The sequence below is a fragment of the Fundulus heteroclitus genome, chromosome 8, assembly GCF_011125445.2.
Source record: "Fundulus heteroclitus isolate FHET01 chromosome 8, MU-UCD_Fhet_4.1, whole genome shotgun sequence".
In the NCBI taxonomy this organism is placed as follows: Eukaryota; Metazoa; Chordata; class Actinopteri; order Cyprinodontiformes; family Fundulidae; genus Fundulus; species Fundulus heteroclitus.
In genome coordinates this window covers 16191172-16216375 of record NC_046368.1, presented here as the reverse complement: position 1 = coordinate 16216375, position 25204 = coordinate 16191172, and the positions used below count along the sequence as shown (strand labels likewise).

The 25204-nt window shown below is 41.6% G+C and overlaps 1 protein-coding gene across 1 annotated transcript in view; it reads left to right on the top strand.

Annotated features, from left to right (window-relative positions):
• The window catches only part of ass1 (argininosuccinate synthase 1), a 38958-nt gene extending 19296 nt beyond the window's left edge, over nucleotides 1–19662 (top strand). The window contains exons 10-15 of the mRNA XM_012874549.3: nucleotides 3989–4073; nucleotides 5134–5198; nucleotides 11615–11746; nucleotides 15438–15594; nucleotides 19182–19247; nucleotides 19349–19662. Coding sequence (XP_012730003.2) covers nucleotides 3989–4073; nucleotides 5134–5198; nucleotides 11615–11746; nucleotides 15438–15594; nucleotides 19182–19247; nucleotides 19349–19397 — 554 coding nt within the window. The 3' untranslated portion in view covers nucleotides 19398–19662. The remainder of the gene's footprint in view (nucleotides 1–3988; nucleotides 4074–5133; nucleotides 5199–11614; nucleotides 11747–15437; nucleotides 15595–19181; nucleotides 19248–19348) is intronic.
• The last annotated feature ends 5542 nt before the right edge of the window (nucleotides 19663–25204 follow it).

The window sequence follows — 25204 nt, the reverse complement described above, 5'->3', positions numbered from 1 at the left end:
CGCCCTGGGTGCCGAGCCATATCAAAACTCACCACAGATTTGAAATGCATGCGTTTATAAACTTGTTTTTAGATCAGTATCAAAGAACGTAACGGAGCTTTAATGAAACTGAACTTCAGTTCTTGATCCTGGAAGACGTTTCATCTTTCATTCAAAGAGCTTCTAAAATCTCTGAGGAACTGAACGGAGCGGAAGAGCCTTTCAGCTAAGAGGTAAAACGCTGTCAAAGAAGAACAAAGGAATTCAGCCACATTTATTTAAGCGCCTAGGATGTAATATAAGTAGCACATTTAAAAAAACAGCCACTTTTTGTTTTTTGAAGAGATGAATTCTTCGTGTTCGATGTGAAACGCCTTTGAGCAGCACTAAACCGAGATGAACCAAATGGTCTAGTTTTGAGTTGTTGCAATGTGAAAATGTTTTCTTCTGTTTTGGCTTTTTGACACACCTTTTGACACACCTAAAGATTTTGGATCATCAGACAAATTGAGTAAACACTACATGACGTTTTTAAATAACGGGGATGATGAAGATGAAAATAAATGAGAATCTGTCTGACAGATATCAGGAACAGACACATGTCCTTTTCAATAATAATTCAAGAGCAGAGCAACAATGTCTTTGACATCTTTTAGTCTGAAAAGGGTTTCAGAGCCATTTCTAAGGCTTTGGGGCCACAAAGAGAAGCATTATACACAATGGAGAACGCTTTGAACAGTGGCGATGCTTCCCAGGAGTGGCTGATCTATTAAAATTACACCAAGAGTCCGTTAAGGATCCATCCGGAGGTAATTCTTGTTGTGAATCTGCCACAGCATTTCTGAAAAAGGATATCTTGTCTACAGCCAAAACACGGTGGTGGGGGTATGATGGTCTGGTACTGCTTTGGGAACTGGACAACTGGACAGTGATAGAACAACAAATTCTGCTCTCCCAGAAAAACCCTGAAGGAGAAAGTTCGGTCATGAGTCTGTCAGTTTAAGCTTCAGCCCCCTGGGGTCACCCAGCAGGGAAATAATCCAAAGCACATCTTCAATTCCCAGGCAACGTCCGGATCTAAATGTGATTGAGATGCTGTTGGATGACCTGAAAAACCCTCCAGTGTGGCTAAATAGTGAAAAAAAGAAAACTGCAAAGAGGAGTGGGGCTAAATTCCTCCACAGAAATGTAAAAAATAAAATAAATCAATGCCAGTTATCGCAAATGCTCGACGGCTGTTGTTGTTGTTGCCAATTAAGGCTTTTTCATGCACTGCAAATAGGAAACTAAATGTAAGTCAAATTTTCTTGAAATTAATGTATTTTCCCTTGATTTAAGCAGGTAAATAAGACAACGGAATAAAATTTTTGCACTTAAAATAGGAGCATTTCCTCTCTATCATCTTATTTCAAGTGCAAGATATCTAATTATTTTAATTTAGGGGTAAAAATACTCACTCCATTGCCAAATAGTCTGATTTACCTGCTTAAATCAATTTGACTTACTTTTAGTTCCCTTTTTTGTAGTGTGTAGACCAAGGTTGGTTCAGAAATCTTTATTTTTTTTAACCCTTAATTGTTGAACTCATCATTTGAAAACCACTCCTTTTGCAATCTTGGTCTAATCTGAATCATCTAAGTGTGAACGCTGTGAGGGGGAAGACACTTCATCATGGTGTTAACAGTGACGGCCACAACTGTCACTTTAAAGCTGACCCCCTGCACTCTGTTTCCACTTGTGACCACCCAGACTCATCCTTAACCCCTCGCACCGGTCTAAAGCGGCCATGTTTGGCCCGTGGGGGGGGGGGGGGGGGTGGCACACAAGCCGGAAGCATTAACTCCAGCTTATACTCCGAGCCCGGAGGGCCCGGAGAAACGATCGTTAGAGGTGTTTGCCGCGGGGCTCCGGGCCCAACACCAGAAAGTGTCACATGTTTGTGCAAAGACAAAAATGCCAAGACACATTCAGGCCCCCGGGGGAGCTGATGACACAGATGTTCTTTCATCCCCGGTCACCAGGGGTGGCTGAAGAACATCAGTCGGCTTTTTCAGATCCCATGAGGCCTGATGGACAGCTTTACGAGCTGTAATCCACATTTTATGGAAGTTCAAAAGTTTGCCAGAACGTTGGGGTTTGGGAAAAAAGGCGCAAATCACCGAAGCTGAGGAAACGTCAGTCAGTCCAGTCAGCTGTGGGCCGGAGACGCTCTCCCTTTACCAGCTTCCCTTAACAGAAAAGGTTAACAACGAGCGGGCCTGCGCGTCCGTTCAGCTGGAGGTGAGCCGCGCTTTTGTAAAAGTGGTGATGCGCCAGTAAAGCCTCGGCTGGTTTCGCGGGTTCCTGCGCGGCCCTGCTCTCCGTTTTCACACATATTCTCCGGCCCTTTTATTGAGCGCGCGATGACAAAAGCTGTTTTAGTTGTCCAGACAAAAGGCCCAAGCCCACTCCTCCCTCTGAGCACAAGATCAGCAAAAGAATGTTTCGTTTCATTCCCCCCCACCCCTACCCAACCACCCCCCCCCTCCCACCTTTTCATCCCTGCTTTTCTCACCAAAGTTTTCTCACTGATTAAAAAAGAATATATAACAACAGGAACCTTTTTTTTTTTGCTCCCCCCGCCGTCAAACGGCCCTGTTCCCCGTTACTCTCCCCTTCTTTTTTTTTTTTTTTTCCAAGGAGAAAAATTAAATTCATGCCTCCCTCCTGTCATGCCCAAGTAGCGAGGAGGAAAAAGAGACAGAGAGGAAAAATGTAAAGCAGTAATTTTTCCTACAACTGTGTCTGCGCTCCCATTGTCCGCACTGTTAAGGCTCGCAAAACAACTGAAAATAAAGCCGCTGAAGGGAACGGTGGAAGGGCCAACCTGAGCAGTGCAAGGAAAATGGGAGCGGAGGGATGAAGGGGCAAAGCTCCCCCCCCCTCAAACTCCCACGTTCAGCTCGTTTTTTTGGGCTGTTTATCTGATGTTTAAATATCTGGAGGAGACAAAGCGTGATTTGAGCGAACGTGAAGAAAGCACAGGTGCGATGTAAGTCGCTCACCTGTCGGGGGGGTTGGAAACCGCAGGCCTAAAGGTGGCTGTTCATCTATTCTCCATCTAAAACTGGACGAAAAATGGACAGATAACTCTAAATATATGATTCAGAAATCATATATTTGTGCTTTGTTTGGACTTGACTCTTTTCACGCGTCTGTTTGTTTCCCCCACCTCCACCTTTGGCCCCCGCTGCCCGTCCAGGACCGACAGTGATTGATGTGCACTCGCCTTAAGTGGGCCTGAAGCGGAAGTATGTGTGTGTGTGTGTGTGTGTGAGTGGAGCACACGGCTTGGTTTTATTTGTGGAAGAATTTGTGCGAGAAGTTGTAAAAAGGGAGACGGATGACGGATCTGCAGACGGTTCCGTGTTCTCGTACCGGCGGATGATGTGCAGAAAGAGAGAAGATCTCAGCGCCGGCGAAGAGAGAGGATGGGGAACAAAGCTGTGTAATTGAATTAGGCAGAGGCCGGCCCACAATTTCACAGCTTTCAAACGAGGAGAGCCTTTGAATTTATTAGCCTTTCTCGTCGTTGCATTTGTAAAGGTTTTTTTTTTTCAGTTTTGGACGCCACCTTTTGATCTCTCTAAATGAGACAAGAAGCAATCTTCAGGGTAATCAATCAGATTAAATCAATATATCGTCTTAAATGTTATTCCCTAAAACTTTCAGTTTGATGCAATGTCTAACAGCATTTCCTTTATTTTGTCGTAATTGTAATCAAATCTTGGTGTAAATTTAGCATTTGTTACCTTTTTTTTTTAGAGTGAAAGTACGAATGAGAGAATGCGTATCAAGCAAATTTTCTATAAACATAAACGTTAATTGTGGGACAGACTGCAGATGAACACATACGCCGAACTCTTTGATCAGCCTAAGAATACAATCTAAACCCGTGCATGCTTTAGCTTTTGCTATAAATGGTCCACCTATAATGTCAATTATTTGTGGGTGCAACCTATTTCTGCAGGAGTTCCTGTCAGGGTGGTGCATGTGAAGGAAGGGAAGTCCAAAGACACGCCGCTGGATATCTTCTCATACCTCAACGAGATAGGGTAAACACTTTTTTGATCTCACAATTAACAACAAGAACAGGTTTTAAGAATTTGCTGAAAGATAAAGCCCCCACCTTACTTGTCCTCCAAAAATAAAATTATTCAAAATCTGGATTTGTTCAGCTTTGATTTTTACTGCTGGTATTTATTCTGTGGTTTTATAACTTGTGGCAGCTCACTCTGATTATTGATCATGAAATATGGAGGTGGACATTTTTACCACTTTGATGTGGTGCTATGAATTAGCAGAGATTTAGCACGTTTATCTGGTTGGAACCTTTTTCTTTTTTGCTTTAAGAACCATGTACTTGGAGTTGACTTTAAACACCTTAGGTGGAAACTAAAAATAAAAAACAACCTTTTGTACCTTTTATTTCCTCAAGAATAAAGGTTTTAAGCACCGTGTCGCTCATGATTACTTTCTAGATGTAGAGTTGGAGCTGTTTCCTCCCTGCATTAAGAATGCCTCTTGGTTGGAAACATTTACATCTTTAATTCATGTGGATTAAAAATGATACTGTCAATTGAAGAAGAAAATTTACAATGTAGGAGATGGTGAACTTTTTGAGTAATATTACTTTGAAAAGACAGGAAAATGGCATTGGCTTTTGTCTAAACTCTATATTTGGTAGAAAAGTGAAGCGCAAAAAAACATACGCATAAAGATACTCTTGTATAATTTATGTTCCTTTTTTAGGTGGAGGGTTCAAGTTAAATCTCAGCTGCTCTCCTAATTGGTCGTATTGCCCTTGAATGCCTTTGGACATCAACAATTTCTAACACTGATTTGAATGAGTAGAAATAAAAATGCGTTATTTGTATAGTTTCTTACGCCATGAATGTTTACATCATGGTCTAAAATCTGGCAACATGTCCCCGTTGATGAAGAATTAAAGGTCTTCCAGCTTGTGCATGCATTTGAATTTGGTTCTGACATGTTAGAAGTGAAGGAGGTTCTCCTGATCGACATTTTCACCAACCAGCAACGCAAAATAATTTCTGAGAAATGCCGTCGATTTCTCAGGTAGGTTCACCTTTTTTTTCTTCTTCTGTCTCTCAGAGGAAAGCACGGGGTGGGCCGCATCGACATCGTAGAGAACCGTTTCATCGGCATGAAGTCACGAGGTAGGACATCATAAATCCAGATTTTATTCCATTTCATCAGTCTCAGAGCTTTTACGTAGTATGACACAGTCACGGTCAAAATAAAGCACACTCATTGTCACATCTTCTTTTTTTATTTGTAGGATTTTAACATAAATTCTGTTTTGTTTTTTTAAGCAGAACCCCATAAATCCAGATCCTACTATCCTATTATTTATTAAATCAAACATGAGCCAATTTGGAAATGTTTGTGGAAAAATTAAGTAGAGGTCAAACAACCTAGATTAATTAAATACATGTAAAATAATAGCATTAAAAGGGTTGTATTTCTAAAGGGGAGTATTTTGTGTACAGGCAATTTCTTTTCTTCATTCCTGTTGCAAAATTATTTAAAAATATGTTTCTCATTTAAATATGGAAATTGCTTAATAAATCTTTGAGTGCAGTGCCGTAGCTTTTTGCACAGAAAGGTTTTTAAAAATCCAGAATTTTATTTAAGTGCTTTAAGTGATTTTTAATAATTACCATAAAATAAATGTAACCCATGGACTTGTTTTGATTCATTCTTTTTCCCTTATACTAGAAAACAAACAAAGAATCTGTGCTAAAACACCTCATGCCCGCTGTTACGTTCAGTGGAGGATCTGTGATGCCGTGGGTCTGTTTCCCTTCTAAAGAGTCTAAAGATACAACAGGAAGACCAATAAATTTGCAAATGAGGATTTTATAAAAATGATGTCTGAATGTGGGATTTCCCTAACCTTGCCTGCAAGATGAATTCTCTTGCGGTATTTATGCGTTCACAAACACACGATGATTCGAGCTTGTAACGCTCCGGCTTTAACCGTTTGTGTCTGAACCAAAAACGGTTCGGGCCAATCACGTCGTGGTATTGTGGTTTAAGGCGGGACATACCGGAGCTGCTGAGCCCACAGGCGAACCAACAGAAACACGGCAGGAGTAGCTGCCTGTTATCGCATCTGTTTTTTTTTTAAGAAAAGATTTCACCTTTAAAAGAGGAACAGAAAGAAGTGACTTGACTAGCTTACCTTCTTGTGGTTTCTCATGATGCGTGATGCTTGTGTTTTAATTTGTTACCGTGATTGGCTGAAACCAACATTTGGTAGGCGGGGACAAGGTGTCGCTTTGCCCAATCAGCTCAGAGGGTTCTGCTGAATGTCCCTCCTTTCCCCAAACGGACTCAAATGGAGCAGTCCCAGATTGATAATGTGCAGAACGTAGAGCCAACACATTATCAGTCTGGCTGGCCAGGTTAGGATTTCCCCTCAATGACTTAATGCGTTTAAATCAAAGGTTGAATTAAACAAAACACCAAGTCCATTTATTTTACTGCAATTAAGAATTCGTTCATTTTAAAGCTTTTTAGCCATCTGTACCTGAGGACTCTTTAAATCCTAGTATTTTTTTTTGTCATTCTTCTTTTCCACATCCAGGGCTTTCATGCACTTTGCAGTTATTTTACATGAGTGCTTTAAACGTCCCACTCTGCTGCTTTTATGAAAATCGGGGCTGACTGCTCGGGAGATGTGTTTTCCTCTCGTTCACCGTGAATCAAGATGTCGTAGTTATTTCCAATCATCTGTGCGCTAGAGAAAAAAAAAAGAAAATGCCACCAGTACGCTGAGGTGCAAATGCTCCGCTGGATAGGCATAAATGCAGCAGAGTGCGTATTTGCCCACATGATTACGCAGGGATGTTGATCTGCGGTCTTAACAATAAAATCGCAAGGCTCCTTTGTTCGGTCCCTGCGTGTGCCGAAATGCAAGACCTGTGTGCAGTCCCGGCTTTGCAAAGATGCACCCACGAGGACGCAGGCGGACTCCTCTTTCCCCCCGCCGTACAATGCGCCGTGATTGGCAAATTGACTGGCCGGCGGACTGCGACCGCGGCACAGCTTGGCAGGTAGAAATTGGAAAATGGGGAAACCCACTTTTCTCTCCCCTTGGTTGAACAAAAGATCAAAGCTGTTTCCTCTTTCGCGAGCAATAGGAAGAGGTGGAGCACAAGGTGGCGAAGTGGTTGAATAACTACCATTGAGCGCATAGGTTGGCCTCCTCTGGAGTGGCAGTTTGTGTGAGCACAATGGATGATGGGAGGGGATCGAACGGGGACATGTCATACTTATTTGTGTTTGGGTCATATTTATTTGCGCGGGGTCAGAGAGGCGGACGGGACTAAAACGGTTTGTCAAGAATCTTGTCACCCTGCTGCAAAACATTCAGCGACCTGTGTGCCCAGACAACATTTTCCGGCTGTCACGCCGCTGTCAGACCCTCGACTTGTGCTCTGATGAGGGCTTCTGAGGCTTTCAGAGACGGCTTCATCTTCCGATAAACATGCTGCGTCGCGTCAAACGGCTGCAAATCTCCGCAAAAACTGCTGTTTGTTGAAATCATTTGCAGAAAAGTCCCAAACGCATGTACTGAAACAGAAAAACCTGCCTTCGTTGCACTCTTTTGTACATTTCTTTTACGGTGCGTGCAAAGTATTAATACTTGCACATTTTTGTCTTGTTACAACGAGAAACCTCCGTGGATGTTACTGGTGTTTTGTGCTAGACAAACGCAAAGTGGTTATCGGGGCAGCACAGGAAGTGGCTCTCTGAGTTGTTTACAAAAACAGATCTGAAGTGTTGCTGCCGTTTTTATTCAGAGTCAGTGTTTTTTGCAGAACCACCGTTCACCATAATGACAGCTGCGAGGCTTTTGGGATATGTCTCCACCATTTTTCTGCTCCTAGAGGCACTTTTTTTTTGCAGATTACCTCAAGCTCAGCCACACTTGCACAGAGAGAGTCTGAGAACAGATTCTCAGTTTGATTTGGATCTGGACTTTGACTGAGCCATGAACCTTTCTGTTATGGCTCAACCCGCTGGAAGGTGGTCGTCCACCGAGGCTCGAGTCTTTTTCAGCCTCTGAACTGCACTGCAAAAACAGAACTAAAAATAAGTAATTTTTTCTTGAAATGAGTGTATTTGTACTTTATTTAAGCAGGTAAACAAGATTATCTGCCAATGGAATAAGATTTTTGCACTTAAAATAGAAATAACTCATCTCCATCACCTTATTTCAAGTGCAGGATGTCTAATTATCTTATTTTAGGGGTAAAAATACTCATTCCATTGGCAGATGATCTTACGTACCTGCTCAAATCAAGGAAAAATGCACTAATTTTGAGAAAATGTTGCTGATTTTTAATTCTGTTTTTGCAGTGCTGTCTTCTAGCAATGCTCGGCTTCGCTCATCCTTCCATCAACCGACCGCCTCCCGTGGCCACGCTGATAAAAAGGCCGTCCCACAGCATTATGATGCCGCCGACATTTTCAAAGAAAGGTGGTTTGTTAGGGGTGATGTGCACAAACTTTTGACAAAAACTTAAGTTAATGTTTCTTTGTCCACGTCTGCTGTGCCCCCTGTGTGGCGATTGGTAAACTGCTAACAGGACTTCTTATGGACAAACCTTTGAAGTAAATTACTAAGGCCAGACAACAGATGCTTCCTTGCCTGGCCTCCATTTCCTTCCACTTCACAATCATACACAACTATGTCAGTCTGTCTTATACGGTCGGGATAAAACACACCGAAGTCGGTGGTTGTAACTCGAAGAAATGTGGGAAAAGCTCAAGGGATGTGAGCCTTTTTGGTAAGGAACTGTATACGTTCTGCCTGTTTAAGCTCTTGTTTTGCTCCTTGGGATCAGCCCAGGAAGAATTCAATCCTGTCCTGAAGCCGTGCAGGCCTGCAGCGTTGGTCAGCATACCTGCAGCGGCTCTATGAAAGACTGAGACCTCTAAAAACCACAGAGGGTCGCGTCTCCTTAAGCCCGACCAAAGCGCCACTATAGAAGCTTAACCAGACGGCGTCCAATTATGGGCTCCAGTCGGTTAAGCTAGCTCTCTTTGGCAACACTTAAGCTGAGTCGTGTTGGAGGGCAGTTTTAAGTTATCTGATCGGGGCCAGCGGAAATGTCCCGGCGTACCCTCCGCGGCCCAGCCAGGAGCGCCAAAGGCCACGAGCCGTCCCAGATCAGACGGGGATCTTTTGAAGCGGTGAACAATTAGCAGTTTTGCTAAGCGGGGTTTGTGTGCTTGCAGCACCACGCCGCTCTTTAATCTGATGAAAAACTTTCAAGAAAAAAAAAAACACTTTGATTGTTACTCGCAGTTTATTTGACTCAAATGAGCCTTTTGTCGATTTTTTTGAAAGAACATGTAAGAAACCGTGTATTCGTCGAGTAAACGACGCCCGCTTTGTCAAGATTTCACCTTTCTTAGTAAGGCAAGGCAAGGCAAATTTATTTATATAGCACAATTCAGTACAGGGACAATGCAAAGTGCTTTACATGATAAAATATTGCAAATTAAAACAGAATAAAAGCAAGTAGGAATAAAATGTAGATAGAAATTAGAACAAAAAAGTGGTAATTCAGTTAATTAGAACAGTTGAAGGCAATCCTAAACAAATGTGTTTTTAATCTTTATTTAAAGGAACTCAGGCTTTCCGCACCTTTACAAGTTTGTTCCAGATAAGTGGAGCATAGGAACTAAATGCTGCTTCTCCTTGTTTAGTTTTGGTTCTAGGTATGTGGAGTAGACTGGAACCAGAAGACCTGAGTGGTCTGGATGGTTGATACACCGATAACAAGTCTGTGATGTATTTAGGTGCTAAGCCATTTAGAGATTTATAGACTAACAGAAGTATTTTAAAGTCCATTCTCTGAGATATAGGGAGCCAGTGTAAGGACTTTAGTAATGGCTGTCATAGATTTCGCTTTTGTCTCTATTGCCAGGTCTTCCTCTCTGCAGTCCCTCTGCCCTCGTTTTTTGTTTTAGCTGACATTTAAATGACAGCTTCATTTCTCCTGCCATGTACCTCATCTTCGCGCCTGTCACCCCTCCCTCCCTGTCCGGAGGGGGTAAATTGCAGGGTAGACGGGGCCCTGGTCCAGACTCCAGGCTGGCAGGGGCCTCCCAACCTGTCATTTACCCAGGACAAGCTTGTCCGTGATTTGTGAGCGCCGTGAAGGCCTGTCTGTCACGTCGCTAATGACTCATAGAGCTGCTTGACGCCCTTCGCTCAGATGAACAGGACCCATAGATGGGCGTTGAAATTAAAATGATGACAGGAAGGCTTTGATAAAGGTCTTTATCAAAGCCAGACTCAGTGACTTGCTGAGTTACCTTTTGATGTTTTGTCACGCTAAGCCGTTTTTTTTTTTTTTAGGTTTTTATGTGATAGAGTAAGACAAGTAAGAAAATAAGTATTGCATAGTTGTGAAGTGGAAAGTAAAATAACATTAATTCCAAAGAAAAATTCCAAAGAAAAGCATTCGCTGTGATCTCTCTAAATAAAGTCCAGTGTAAGCGATTGCCTTCAGAAGTCACTTAATTAGTGAATTGATTAAACCAGCTTAAAATGGGGCCCATCTCTGGAAGTCTACAGGAAAAAGACAAGTTGCCAGTCAATCAAGGCGAAACAAAGTGGACTCTCCCTTATGGAGGATCATGCAACTCAATGCAGAAAGGCCCCTCTAATAAAAAAAAAAAAAAAATTAACCCTTGTTCATTTCCTGTTTGTTTGTCAGTTTGTTTGTTTTTTTGCCTTCATTATGTGTAATGTGAACTGGAGTAGCCAAAGAGAAATATTCTTGATTCTTGATCAGGCTTGTTTAAAAATCCACCGCAGTTCATGTTGGGCACAGAGCAAACATGAAACACAGGGTGCTCCTGTCAGAAATATTTTTATTGCCTGCATGCAAAACATCACCCAAAAGACACATCTCTACTGTAAAACATGGCGGCATCATGTGGTGGGACGAGTAAGACTGGGCCGATATTAAAAGCCAATGTTTATTTCCATCTTGTTGCCATTTCTGCATGTGTGTCAGTAGAGGGTGTTTGCACCGCATAAAGGGAACTAAGGGTAAGTGCAATTTTCTTGAAATGCGCGTGTTTGTCCTTGATTTTAGCAGGTAAATAACATTATCTGCCAATGGAATGAGTATTTTTGATCCTAAAATAAGATAATGTGATATGCTGCAGTTGAAATAAGATGATGGAGATGAGCTGTTCCTATTTTAAGTGCAGAAATCTTATTCCATTGGCAGATCATTTAAACTTGCCTGCTCAAATCAAGGACAAATACATTAATTTCAAGAAAAACGTAATGATTTTTAGTTCCCTTTTTGCAATCTGGGCACGTGACAGTGATGCGATGCAGCAGGAATAGATGTCAGCCCAAATATTCATATTGGTGGATCCCCGAAGAAAACCTCCTCGCAGACCTTCTCATTCAATCCAAATTAGCTTGAGAAGATTCGTATCACATAAAATCGCAATTATTAACTCGGGCACAAATTAAAAGAATAAAACGTTTGCATGGGACTGTTTTGAATCAATTTTTTCCTGTTTTTGTCAGGGATATACGAAACTCCTGGAGGCACCGTCCTGCTGAAGGCCCATCTCGACATCGAGACGTTTACCATGGACAAAGAGGTCCGACGGATCAAGCAGGGACTCGGCATCAAGTTCTCCGAACTCGTATACAACGGCAAGCATCCGTCACGCTTCACTGTCGTTTATGTCAGGGTCCACTCGTTCTAATGTCTCGCGCACACACACTCAAGAGGCATAGGTGCCACGTACGAACGCAAACACACCCGCAGCACGGTTAGCAATGTTTGCACATGTTTGTGAGCTTTTCTTGGCTCAGGTGTCTTAATCCCCCCCTTCTGCCAAGTCCCAGGTCGTCTGCACCTTCATCCACATAATAGGATCAGTGCCATTACAGACCGACTGCTAGGCCGCTCCAGTTATCCCCTCTAGAGATGTGGAGACAAGTGCACACACACACACACACACACACACACACACACACACACACACAGAGGTGCTGTGTTCAGAAACAGGGCAGAGATTAAACCCATTGTGGGTTTAAATCATTAATAATTGCAGACGGCTGGTAGTGGAGGGCCTTATGTTAACAATCCACCTGCTCTGCATCTGTTTACAGCTTTATTTACCCCAAATACGGAGTGGTATGAGGTATTCAGATATCCGCTGAGGACATCAAAAAATGCCTTTAGAAATAAATGTTGGGGTTTGGTCATCAGTTTCTATTCGATTTTATAGATTCATATCATTGCACATTGTAAATTACACAAAATAAATATTAAGAGTTAATTTTTTTTATCAGGCTACATTAAAGATTCATTATTATTTTTCAAGCATCAGGAAAAAAAAAACAATGTTACTATCCTAAGACATCTGAACACATCTAGCATAAAGAGACACATTGAGTCGTGCAAACATGGGCAGAACAAACATTTACATCCAAATAATTCAAGATATAGCCTTAAACTCCCCCGTAAACCTATACGGCATATTCGCTTTTAGCGCTACGTGCCAATTGGGAGAGAATTAAAGCAGGAGCTCATTGTGCCTTTCAACTTACCCAGACGACGAGGTGGAGGTCGGCCGCTGATGAGAGGAGGACCCCTGCTGAGCGGGGTGTGCCTGACCTCTGAGCGTATATAGACACATCCCTCGCCCATCTGCCCCTGGGCTCTCACGATGGTTCAGGTTTGCTAAATGGGCGAGAAGAAAAGAGCGGCTGAACTTCGCCTGGGACGAAGAGCACAGATGGAGACGTATCGCATGAAAGATGTTGCTTTAGCCGATCCTTGTTGCTGCCTCTGCCATTCAAAGAGTCTCGTCCTTCTTTATGCACTCATTTATAGTCCTTTTGCTGCTGCCAAATATATTTATAGTAAGGAAAAAATATATGTAGATTTAGGCCCTTGCGCCTTATTGTACTTTTCTATCGAGAAGGCTGTCCCATTTGGTTCTGGGGCATAGGGGAAGGGCTAAGGGAGCCAGCTTTCAGGCCAGTTTTCCAGTAGCACACTTGAAACTAAAGGAGCTGTTTTTACAATTAAAATCTCAAATATAAATATTTTCTCAGTTTAATATTTATTGACACAATTTTTGCTGGCATATTGTGTTTTATGTCATTGTCCGTATCATTAAATTAGCTCATAACATGCTCTCTTGCTGATTCCTTATAATAACGTGTGGACAAAAGTCGCAAAAGCAGCTGATCCCCGTCTTCATGAGTTAAGCGCTTTGTTTTAACTGTCGTAATTATTGCTGAAGGCTGTTTTTGCAGCATTCGGCTCTGGTTATCAAAGAGACAGGATGTGTAATGCATGGTTATGCAGCGTTCGAGTCTCACGTCAAAGAGACAGGATGGCTAATGCATTTGTTCTTTTTTCCGCTCTTTCACAAATCTCCAAATATTACAATTCTTCATTTTTGCTGCGATCTCATCCACGTTTTCCGCACCGCGTTTCAGTCTGGATCAGGACATGGGCTCCGACCAGAGTCCAGGCTTTGAGAATATACATTACATGCATTAACTCTCCATCCGTCTATCAAATCTGCCCATTCATCTCTCCCCATCCATTCATCCTTCCTTCTGTGTCATAACTTGGCGTTTCCCGTTGTGCAAAACAAAGCTGGAAGGTTTCGTTTCAGAATACTCTTTCCTTGTTGCAGTTATTTTCTCATAGCGTAGTAAATTTAGACGACTTTGTTAGTATCTCTTCGTTAATGATTTTAAAGATAGAGGTCTTAAGCAAAAAAAAAAAAGCTAAAGTAAGATTAAGAAACAGCAAACAGGCTTAAGTCGGAGGCAGCCGGACTTTCGTGGCGCTCTTTCTGAAAACGTTTCTGTTTTTAAAGGACATGGAGGCGCATCCTCCTAGCCGCCTTCTAGGTCTAGGATGCAAATCAAGTCACAAATCAAAACAGCAGCGCTCCAACTGCAGGTCGCTGAAGTGCGAGCCACCAGAACAAGACAAAGACTCCTGGATAGGTGTTGAAACATTTTCAGAAAGAACTGAACAAAAGTCCGGTTGCCTCCAATTTAAGCCTGTTTGCTGTTGCGATGACCCGGATAACTGAGAATCTGCACAGGCACATGATTAAGGAAAATAAGTCGGTAAAAGCAACACATTTTTACACGTCTGCAGCACCATAAAGATTTGAAAGCTCACTGTGCCACATCATTACAGTGGTCTGACAGTTTTAATTTGGCATTGAGAGAATGGGATCTGAGTGGCTAAAGATCTCTGTTGCTCTGTTTTTGTCACCTTCTCTTCCATTTAACGTCTCCTTTCCTTCTCTTTTACCTTTCCATTTCTGTGTCCGTTTAATTTGAAATAATCCCTAAACCAGGGGTGTCAAACGGATTCGGTTGAATTTCAGATTTCGGATTCGGCCCGCCGAACAATTTAGTCCGGCCCTGTGGCTAAATGCATTATCATTATAAGAAAAATATATATATATATATATTTATTTATTTATTTTTCTCCAGTGTCCTGTCTGGCAATGTGGCAATAAGATGCCACAAAGAGCTCATCAGATTTGACTTTCACAAGTGGACAAGATAAAAGGAAGAGAATGATAAAACAATTATTGAAAAAAAACATGTACTTCGTTTAATTGAACATATGCAGTTCCTATATTGTCCACGAGAGGCGCTGTGTTTTAATTAGCAGATTAAGCTTCAGGTGTGGAAAAATTCAAATCATTTCTTAATTTGTATCTGTTTGATGTATTTTGTCATGCAGGACAGTGTTTTTAAGTTCCAAAAAATGTGAATAAATGTTTTTCAACATTGTACAATCACTGTGATCAGTTCTTATGCATAATGCACAAGTAAATGTTTAACTGAATAAAAGTATTGTTGAAATTGCACATACTTTTCTTAAAAACGCTGAGGTTATTCATAATATATTGTGTAAAAGTGAAATTAATTTAATATAAAAATCAACAACAAGTCCACATTTATTAGTTCTATTTAATCTTGCAATGAGTTAACTCGTGTGGCCCTCTTGAGATCAGATTAAGCTGAATGCGGCCCCTAAACCAAAATAAGTTTGACACCCCTGCCCTAAACGAAGTTTTTTGCATGCGTATCAAGCGGCACTTGTGAAAGCGAATCTGTTGGTCTCTCTTTGGCACTAAGAAAACACTCGTGAGTGCCACGTTGCCAGACAGGACACGCAGAGAAAAAAAAAAAGAAATCTGTTGCTACTCAGCCCCCCGTTTCCCCTAACCTACCTTCCTCTCTACAGTCCCTCTGCCCCCTACCCTAACCCCTGAAGTCCAATAATCTTCTTTTTACTCTGGCGCTCAGTGAAATGGAATAACGACCATCTTTTGTGCTTCTACCGCAGGCTTCTGGTACAGCCCTGAATGTGACTTCGTGCGACACTGCGTAGCCAAGTCCCAGGAGAACGTCGAGGGCAAGGTCCAACTGTCTGTCTTCAAGGGCCAGGTTTACATCCTGGGACGAGAGTCGCCCAAGTCGCTGTACAACGAGGAGCTGGTCAGGTAAGCGCAGCGCGTGTGGCTAATCAAAGCGTCCATTTGTCCTAACCCCGACAGATGTGCTGGGCACAGTGCGGCTATTCCACATGTTCACCACTCAGGTCCTCTGGTGACCCCCCCCACCTCAGCGTGCTAAACTGACCCTGTCTGACAAAGACATCAGAGAAACATTGAGCTCATAGCCTGCAGGGCAGACCCCTCTCCCAACCCCTTAGTTGCCCCCCCCCCCACCATGCCCTCTTAGCTGTGGTAACAGTGGGTTTGTTCAGGCGACTGACCCCCGATGCCCTCTGGGCAGGCTCAGCACTGACCAAAGGAAAACCTCTCCATATGTCTCTCCGTCTCCACTTAAGTCACACACACTTCAGTTGTACCCTAGAGTCAGAGAGCTAATGGCGTTTTTCAGCCAGGAGGAGAGCGGTGGTGTCGCACCGGCTTTTAGGAGGAACGTAGCTGGGTGTCATGGTAGTTAAGCGGGTCAGAGAGAGAGGGGGACGAGAATACGGCTCCCACAGTGAGAAACAGCGCTCTGTAAAACCGAAAGAATGGACCAGTAATTTATCATTTACAGAGGCTTGGCCGTTTTATGTGAGGAGGAGAGAGATGAACAGAGATCGTACTCAGCTCCTTCAATCTATGACTTTCAGTTTTTTTGGAGAAGAATGCTTTGGCTTCAGGAAAAGTTGAGTCACTCTTTAGAGGAATTAGAGCCGGGCTTGATTTGCTCTGGATCGACACAGCTGTGTTCCCCTAAATGGAAAACGTCATCAGTCCGGCCCTCAATTCAGTAAAAGTTTTTGATTTCCAGAATTCATTATGAAAATCTGAATCAAACATTTCTACCATGGCTGCCCCTCATTGCTAGCGGCCCTGCCCTGTGCACTTCATTTCAAGTGCACAGGGTACAAATCAGTACCAATTTACACCAAGTGTCATCTCAAGGCCCTCTCTAATTGGATCGGATCCAAAGTTAGTTCAAATCAATTACAATTCATTTTAATACAATTTAGATATTAATTGTTTTGCCAAATATGATCCACTATACCTGCACTGTTGACAGCAACGTTTCGTCCCAGAGTAGAAGTGCAAACTTTTCTCCCGTCATTTTTCATAAGAAGGAACATAATCAGTTAAGCCACAAAGATTTGGAAGACTATAAATTACCTCCATCATTCAGGCTGTGTGTTCCTGTCAATGACACACTGAGAGCAGCATACACTTTCATACAATCTTGTCACATTTATCTATATATATGTGTATATATATATATATATATATGTATGTATGTATGTATGTATGTATGTATGTATGTATGTATGTATATATATATATATATATGTATAGATATATATGTATAGATAGATAGATAGATAGATAGATAGATAGATAGATAGATAGATAGATATAGATATATGTATATCTATATATACACAAACACACACACAGATACACACATACATACACAGAGACCAGATTGGGCATAAAACCCCCACTGACATCCTGTTGGCTCTCCACAGGCAACAGTAAAAGGCGTCATTAACGCAGTGGTAATACGGCCCGTCTCCGCACCCATCTGAGACAGAAATGTCACCGTCCTCGCTCCTGGCCGGCTTTATTCTCAATTAGACTGCAGGGTTTCTTAAAGGAAAACACAATAACATGCTTACACACACACACATACAGGCGTGCGCGAGCGTATACACGCACAAAGTGGCGTATTCTTTGTACGGCCACTTGCTCATAATGGTCCTCAGGTGCCGGGTAGGGAGCCTTGTATTGAGAGTTGATGATTTAGTTGTCGTCCTTTCTTTTTATAATGTTTATCCTATCATTTGTTGGCAATTTCCTCTTTTGCTAAGTGCTTTTAAAGAATGAGTGCAAGCTGTACGCCGGGACGTGGGGGTGTCTCAGGGAGGAGAGGACTCGGTAAGGGAGTGTATTAAACACTGCAGGTAGAAACTGCTGTAATTACACGGCGCTCTTTGCGAGAGACGCTCACTGAGGTGTCTACACAAAGAGCAGTCTTAACATTAGACCCCTGCATAAGTTATAGATTCACTACTTCTTCTTTTTTTTTTCTTTTCTTTTTTTTTTGAAAAGTAGAAGACAAACATCAGATTAAAAATCAACTCAACCATTGGCTCACAGTTCAGACGATGGGATTTTTTTTGTTCCTTTTAATGGAGTTATGTGTGCTTTTCTGCGTGCCTGTGTACATGGACGTGTTTTCTTTTCGTTGTTGTATTGATTCTCCGTCATTCAGGACAAACAGTGCCAAAACGGTGCGTTTAGAAGAAAATCAATTGGAACTTTCTTTTTTCTTTTCTTTTTTTTTTTTTCAAAAGAGCACATTATGATTTATCCGTGATTCAGCTGAAGAGGCGCCGTCTCTCTGACGTTTTCTGCAGCAGAGCTGAACGTTTAAGTTGAGTTCATTTCCCTACAGCTCTTCTTGCTTTGGCCCGTCATTCGCTGATCCAGGATTTATGCTGCGTTTCTGTCGTGCTCACAAGTATGACGTTCCAAGTCGGCAAAATCAAATACCTCCTGAACGGCCCCTGAAGTCGGAAAGCTCACCTGGAAATCCTGATCTCCCCATTCAACCCTTGGTTCAGATCCAATATGGCTCCTTTGCATTTAAAACTTAGTAAAATTTGCAGGGGAAAAAACTGTATATTTGCAAGGGGTGTGTGTAGAATAGACAAAAACTGTACTCAAGTAAGAATAGCACTACTTCAACATATTCTTACTTAAGTAAAAGTAAAAAATCACCAGCCACGAAATTACTCTAGTAAGAGTAAAAAGGTATTCGTTATGGCTACTCAAGTATTTAGCAACTACTCATAACATCTACATTTCTATTTAAAAGTGATGTTACCGTACAGACAAAATCATAAAGTACACATTGTGGCATTTTAAAGACTAAAATAAAGAATTATACAAAAAAAAAAATAAATAATTAATTTCAGACAGGAGAAACACTTTTCTTTTTCAGCATAACACCACTGAAACCAATACTTACAGCCATTAATGTATATATGGTATGTTAGAACGGTGTAAAGTACTTTCGTATCAGTATCATTCACTTTGGAGGTTCACTTGACCTCCGATTGGCTTAACGCTTTCAGCAGATAGAAATAACGTTAAAACAACAAAGATGGTTGTACAAACAGGAAGTCTCACTTTAACATAAACTGTAGGTGTGCGTCCCTCTGGTGCATTTTTGGTTATAACAAGTCTGTCCTTTATTCGATGAAGTTACTAATGATGCGTAGAGTAGCCAGAAATCTTACTCAAGTAATAGTAGTAACATTTTTAAAATAGTCTTACTCAAGTAAAATTAAAATGTGCAGTGCAGTAATATCACTCCTCACAGTACATTTTGCTCAAAAAGTTACTCAAGTAAATGTAACTGAGTAACAGTTTCCATATTACCCTCCATGTTCAATGAAATTATCAGTATCTTGATTTTGACAATAAATAGGTTTTTATGATATAGAAACGTCCTTCTTTCAGAACTTTTACAACTTAAACAGACCTTCAAACATTTTCCAACGTGGGTTTCTGTTTTTCTTTCCTTTTGACTTTAGCATGGATGTTCAGGGAGACTACGACCCATGTGACGCCACTGGATTCATCAGGATTAATGCTGTCAGGTTAGCATGACGTGAAAGCAAATACACTTCCAATACATGTGGGGGGGGAAAGAAAAGTTTACAAATTCTATTAAAACTTGTCGTTCTCATTTCCTCTGTAGGTTAAGAGAGCATCATCGTTTGCAGGGTTTCTCTGGCACCAAACAGTGATTGTTGCAGCGAACCATCTTCCTTTCTTCTCCCACGCTGCCACCGGGTCTTTAACTCTGATAGGTTTAGGCTGTGTTCCACTGTTGTCGCCATTTGCCTTATTGTCTTGTGCAGTTTTATCAGGGCGTACGTACAACAGCCTCTTGCCGTCAAAACTGTTTCTCAGGTGGTGCAGAGTTAAGGGAAACCTGTGTGAATTAGATTAGGCCATGCATGCTAAACGTGAACGTCTAATAAAATGCTTCTTGGTGTTATAGTTACTGAACTTCGTTTCCTTCTTGGCATCAGTCGGAAGCTTACCTCTACAACCATCATAGGCACGAAGGTCAAAATGGTTTGGGGCTTTTGGTTCTTTGGTTGAACTGTTCTGTGAAATAATAATAATAATAAAATAAACCACTACTTCTTAAAAACAAGACTTGGGTGCACAAATTTCAATTTGTTGTGGTTTCTCTCTATTATTCCCTTCAGGGTAAATGTTATACTTACAGACTCAGGTATTTAAATACCCACACAAATCAAAAATAAAAATAAAATTAAAGCTGTCTTCTAAATAGTTGACAGCAGACAAAGTGCTTTTTTATTGTCATCGACAAACATTTGGCATAAATCTGGTTGGATATTTGATCACCCTTTCCAGAAATGATGCAGCTCTTTGAATCACTTGGTTATCTGGCAAATGCTATGTTAGCTTCCTTCTTCTACTCGAGACAAGTTTATGTGGTGTTTGTGTGGTTTTATTCTGTTGATCTCACAGTTTTTCTGTTTTCGTTTGAGGTTCGTTGGATTTAGTCTTCCATCTTCAAATTTACCTTCCCTTTGCCAGAACCACTGGTAGCACAACATCCCCTCAGCATCATGCTGCCACCGCTGTGCCTGACAGCTGGTCTTCTATGTGAAAGCCTCCCCTTGTCTCCTCCAAACTTAAACATTACTGTGGCCAAATAACTTCATCTTTTTGCCTTGTTTGACTTTAAAACGTCTTCTCTAGATCAAATATACTGTAGCTTGTTCATGTGGGTGGCTCAACATCTCGGTTAATAAGGAGGACCATCTGTCTTGTTTGGCATTGCATTGACGTTAAGCTCGCTTTAATGTGGAGAGCGACTCTCGTGTTCCTGTAATTTCAAGCTTATGATAAATTGGACCTTTGTGGATCTTGGATGGTACCTACGATTAGACTAGTAACTCATTTTCTTTCTTCTGAAGGGGATGTTTTTTGGCCATATGGCTGGAACTTGAACTCAGCTGGGCGTACCAACGAGTCAAAAATAAGATAAGATAAGATGGGCTTTATTGATCTCACAATGGAGAAATTCACTTGCCACATCGGCTCATACAAGAAGGTGCAGAGTAGGAAAGGTGCATTCAGTTATATACAGTGAATCTTCATATATACAATGTATCAAAAGAATACAAAAGAAATAGGAATGGGCATATGATGTCTTATTTACATTCATGGTGATCTATATATATATATAGACATATATACATACTTATATATATACATATACCTATACGCTTACATACATACGTACCTACACGTATATATGTGCATATACATATGTGCATACATTTGTACATACATACATACATGTGTACTGACATATGTTCAGGTGGTGATAGCAGCAGAAGTCACTACTTCAGGATTATTGCACGGGTTGTAGCCCAGTGTATTAAATAGATTATTGCACATTAGTCAAGAATCCCAAACATACAAATCAAGATCGGTTTTGGAAAGAATAGAGGCTCCTGGAATTGACAGGACCCCAGCCTTTGCGTTCATGTTTTTGGTTTGTTTAGTTACTTCTTGCCACTAAACAAACCAATTAGGGATTAAACCTCTACTCTTGGTCTCTACCCAACCAGAATTTGACCAGAAGCTTGTTAAGCCTACCAAAAAGTGTGCAATCAAGGTTTCATACATAAACCAAATAAATACTATATATATATATATATATATATATATATATATATATATATATATATATATATATATATATATATATATATATATATTTGAGCACATCTGAATATATTTGAATGCACGTGGCTTACACATGTATTACAATGTAATTCCACCTGGACAAAAAGACCTCCTTGTTCAAACGTACAGAAATATCCCTTTAAGTACGCTACGTTCAGGTGCAGCAGTCGTTAAAAATTACGAAGGCGTGCAACAGGCTGGCCATTATTGCCGCTTGCCTGTTTAACTCTTGTACTTGATGATTTCAAGGACGGCACATCACATTAACAATATGCAGATGCAGGCCAGCACAGACCGGCGCAAACATACTCATGGATCATAGATGATGGCTACTGGAGCATAAGTGATGAGGCGGTTTCTGAGCTCGATCATCACAAGTCAAATGGAAGGAAAACCGGTTGGGTCAGATATGTACATTTTACGGCTCAGCTTTGGGCGTTTTCATTTGGGAAATAGTGGGATGCCTCTCAGAGAGCTCAACTGAACGGTATGGGGACGCAATGTTTTCATGTTTTTTCATGATCGCCACACCTAGCAAAACTATTCTCACCCCTAGATTTTTCCTTTCCAAATGTTGTCACAGCACTACCAAGGAGGTTAAATGGAGAGGTGAGAAGCTTTTTTATTGTCCCACAATGGGGAAATTTTAGCATTACAACGGCAAAAAACACACAGTTACTAAATCAGTAATGAAGAACAAGCTAATCTAAAGTTAGCTCTAAAGCTACAGACAATAAACTTATCAGAAAGGCTAAAATAAAAATAAGCAAAATACAACCAGAGTCAGTTTTTCACTATTAATGAAAACATGATAGTATTGCACATCCAGGTAAAAAAAAATTATATTCTAGTTAAACAGAGGGAAGACAGTAGCCAATTTACACAACGATATATGCATGAGTGTACAGCAACATCTCGTAGTACCTAAGGCTTTTCAATTCAATTCAGTTCATATAGCGCCAATTCACAATACATGTCATCTCAAGGCACTTTACAAAGTCTAATTCAATCAAATCATACAGATTGGTCAAAACATTTCTAAACTTGCTTGTGTAGAGAGTGAGATTAATGATCATCAGATAAGAAATGCAATATTCTGTTAAGCAAAGGAAAATACCAGTTTTAGACTATTCTAGAATTGGGTTCTGTCAGCAGGACGACTTCTTTTATATTACTTAAAAATCTGGCTATTATGGAAAAGTGCCAAGAAGAACCCTAAAGTTGAAAGAAGTCCTGTTCACAGATTTCCACAAGCCATGATGGGGACACAGCAAAAGTGAACTTCTTAGCCCGTACGCTAAACACGGTGGTGATAACATCAAGCTGTAGGAATGCTTTTCCTCAGCAGCCTCAGAGAAGCTGCTCAGAGTTGATGTTAGCTGAGATGAGCTAAATATAGACCAACCTGGAACAAAACGTGTTTGCAGCTGCGAGAGAGGTGAAGGTTCACCTTCCGGCAGGAAACTGACGCTAAACATACAGCCAGAGCTACAGCGGAGCAGGTTAAAACCAAAGCAAATCCACATGCTAGAATGGCCTAGTCAAAGTTCCGACCAAGGTAGATTCAATTTATAATCTTAGACAAGACTTTGAAACCGATGCTTAGAGACACTCCCTGTCCAATCTGACAGAGTTTCAGATGGGTTTGTCTGTTTTAAAGGAGCTGAAATGGGCATATATCCAAATGTTGAGAGTTCGTACAGACCCGTTTTGTTGCATACTTACCATGAGAGGTAGCTTTACTGCCTTAAGGCTCACTCGTGTTACAACAGAAGTGAACTGGGAGTTTGTCACGTTTACTGAATTTTGTCACATTCCCTGCAATGGGACGACAAAAAATCAACCAAAGGCTTAAAAATGTCTACCTGCATTAGGTGAAATGCCTTGTTGGCTGTTCTAGGTGTCTCCTTTGGCTTAAACAAAGCCGAATGGATTCATTCTGCTCGTAATTCTGGTAAATCTGGCCAGCCATCCTTCTACCTTCTGCAAAGACAGGGCCGTGTTTTAGTTTCCACCTCTGATAGCCGTAATAATGACTTAGCTTGTCTTACGCACCATGATATTTGAACCCTCACAGCTGCCGCGCCGCCACGCCCTCGTCCCCGCCACTGAAAGGTGTCAGTCCTGCGCTGAAACGCCCGATAACGCCGTGGGCCTCAGGATGGAGTCCACAAGCACACGGGACCCCCCGCCAGGTCTAATGGGCAGTGAGGAGCCCTCAGACCCTTTCAGTCCCGCGATGCCCCCTCAACCCCTGTTCAATTACACGGCAGGCGTCTCAGTTTTTGCCTGGTCAATTACCAGCCGAGCCCCTGCATTTACCGTCACGCATGCACTGGCTTTGGGATAATCAGTGTCCAAAATTGCCTGGTTGGAGTCGAGGGATGGATGGAGAGGTATTCAGATTAGGTATTCAAGCTGAAGGGAAGGAAGGTGGGACAGGAACAGAGCCCCAGCACATTTGGTCCGGCATCATGTTGTTGTTGTTTTTTTACCTTTTAACTTGTAAGAAATGATCCATTGGAATTTTTTGCTGATATGACAGAGGTTTTGATCTATATGTTTCAAGGATAGAGAAAAGCAAAGTAGCTCCAGTTGCTCCAAAGACAATGCGGACTAAAAGAGGAGTAAAAAGGGCTATTTTGTGTTCATTTTTATTAAGTGTATTTACCCCGTCTCTCTCCCAATGACAGCTAGAGACGGATGCTAGCCCTCCCTGCAACCTGGACGGATAAGTGGGTATAGGCTCTCTAATGGCTATTAGTCTTTTTGTTTAGCATCTTTTTTGTGGTTTTAATTTTTATTACTATTCTAATCTTTGGTCCTTTTTGAAAATTAAAATAGCCGATCTCTCTTGGAGCTGTTGTGCCATTCAATTAGTTTTACGGGATTTTTTTTTTTTTTTGCCTATTGTTTTGCTTCTTTATAAAGTTTTTTTTTTGTTCTGCTCCAATTTTCAGGCTAACCCCACAGGGGTCCTGTGTATATAGGCGGTAATCCATTTGTGGATTTACAAAAAGTATATTTTCTGTTTTATTGCCCCCCCGCCCCACTATTTTCTGTGCATGTGTTCCTCACTAAGCGTCCACTTTCTTACACATTTACCACATCTCATATTCCACCTCCTACCTGCCTGCTCAGCCAGCCAGGTATGAAAACTGCCCGACACCTGACCGAGGGAATTAATCATCCTTGACCCTGGACCAATTACCCCTCATTACCCACTCGGTGTCCACCTCTCAGGGGAAAGCTGTGTAACAATAGCGCGACATGAAAGTCGGCGGCAGCGCAGGTCGGAGCCCTAATGGACAGTCCTGTGCAGCCTCCTCAGGAGGCTAACCTTCAAGTCCTTGTCACTCTTCCAACAGCGCGAGCACAAAGGAGGTTTTTGTTCAGGATCAGGGTCTGTGACCTCTCGAAATGAAGTGCACAGGGCAGGGCCGCTGGCAATGAGGGGCAGCCATGGTGGAAATGTTTGATTCAGATTTTCACAATGAATCCTAGAAATCAAAAACTTTTCTTAGTTGGCTATTTCTGTTGGTAGTTTGTGCACAAAAAAGTACAAATAATGGAAGCTTAGCATTTGGTGAGGCACTTTATTGCAACTTGTCATATTTCTTTATGACAGGGGGCATAAATGGCCTGTGGAGGCAGACAGGTGGTATAGTCATCCATATAATATAATATACATTCAATAGAAAAGGTAAAGTCCAACTTACAAAAACTGGGAGACAAATGGTGGCAAATGGCATCCAAACAAAGAGTACACGGGAAAAACCAAAACTTTAGGCATGATACTGGGATGAAACAGACAATGAAG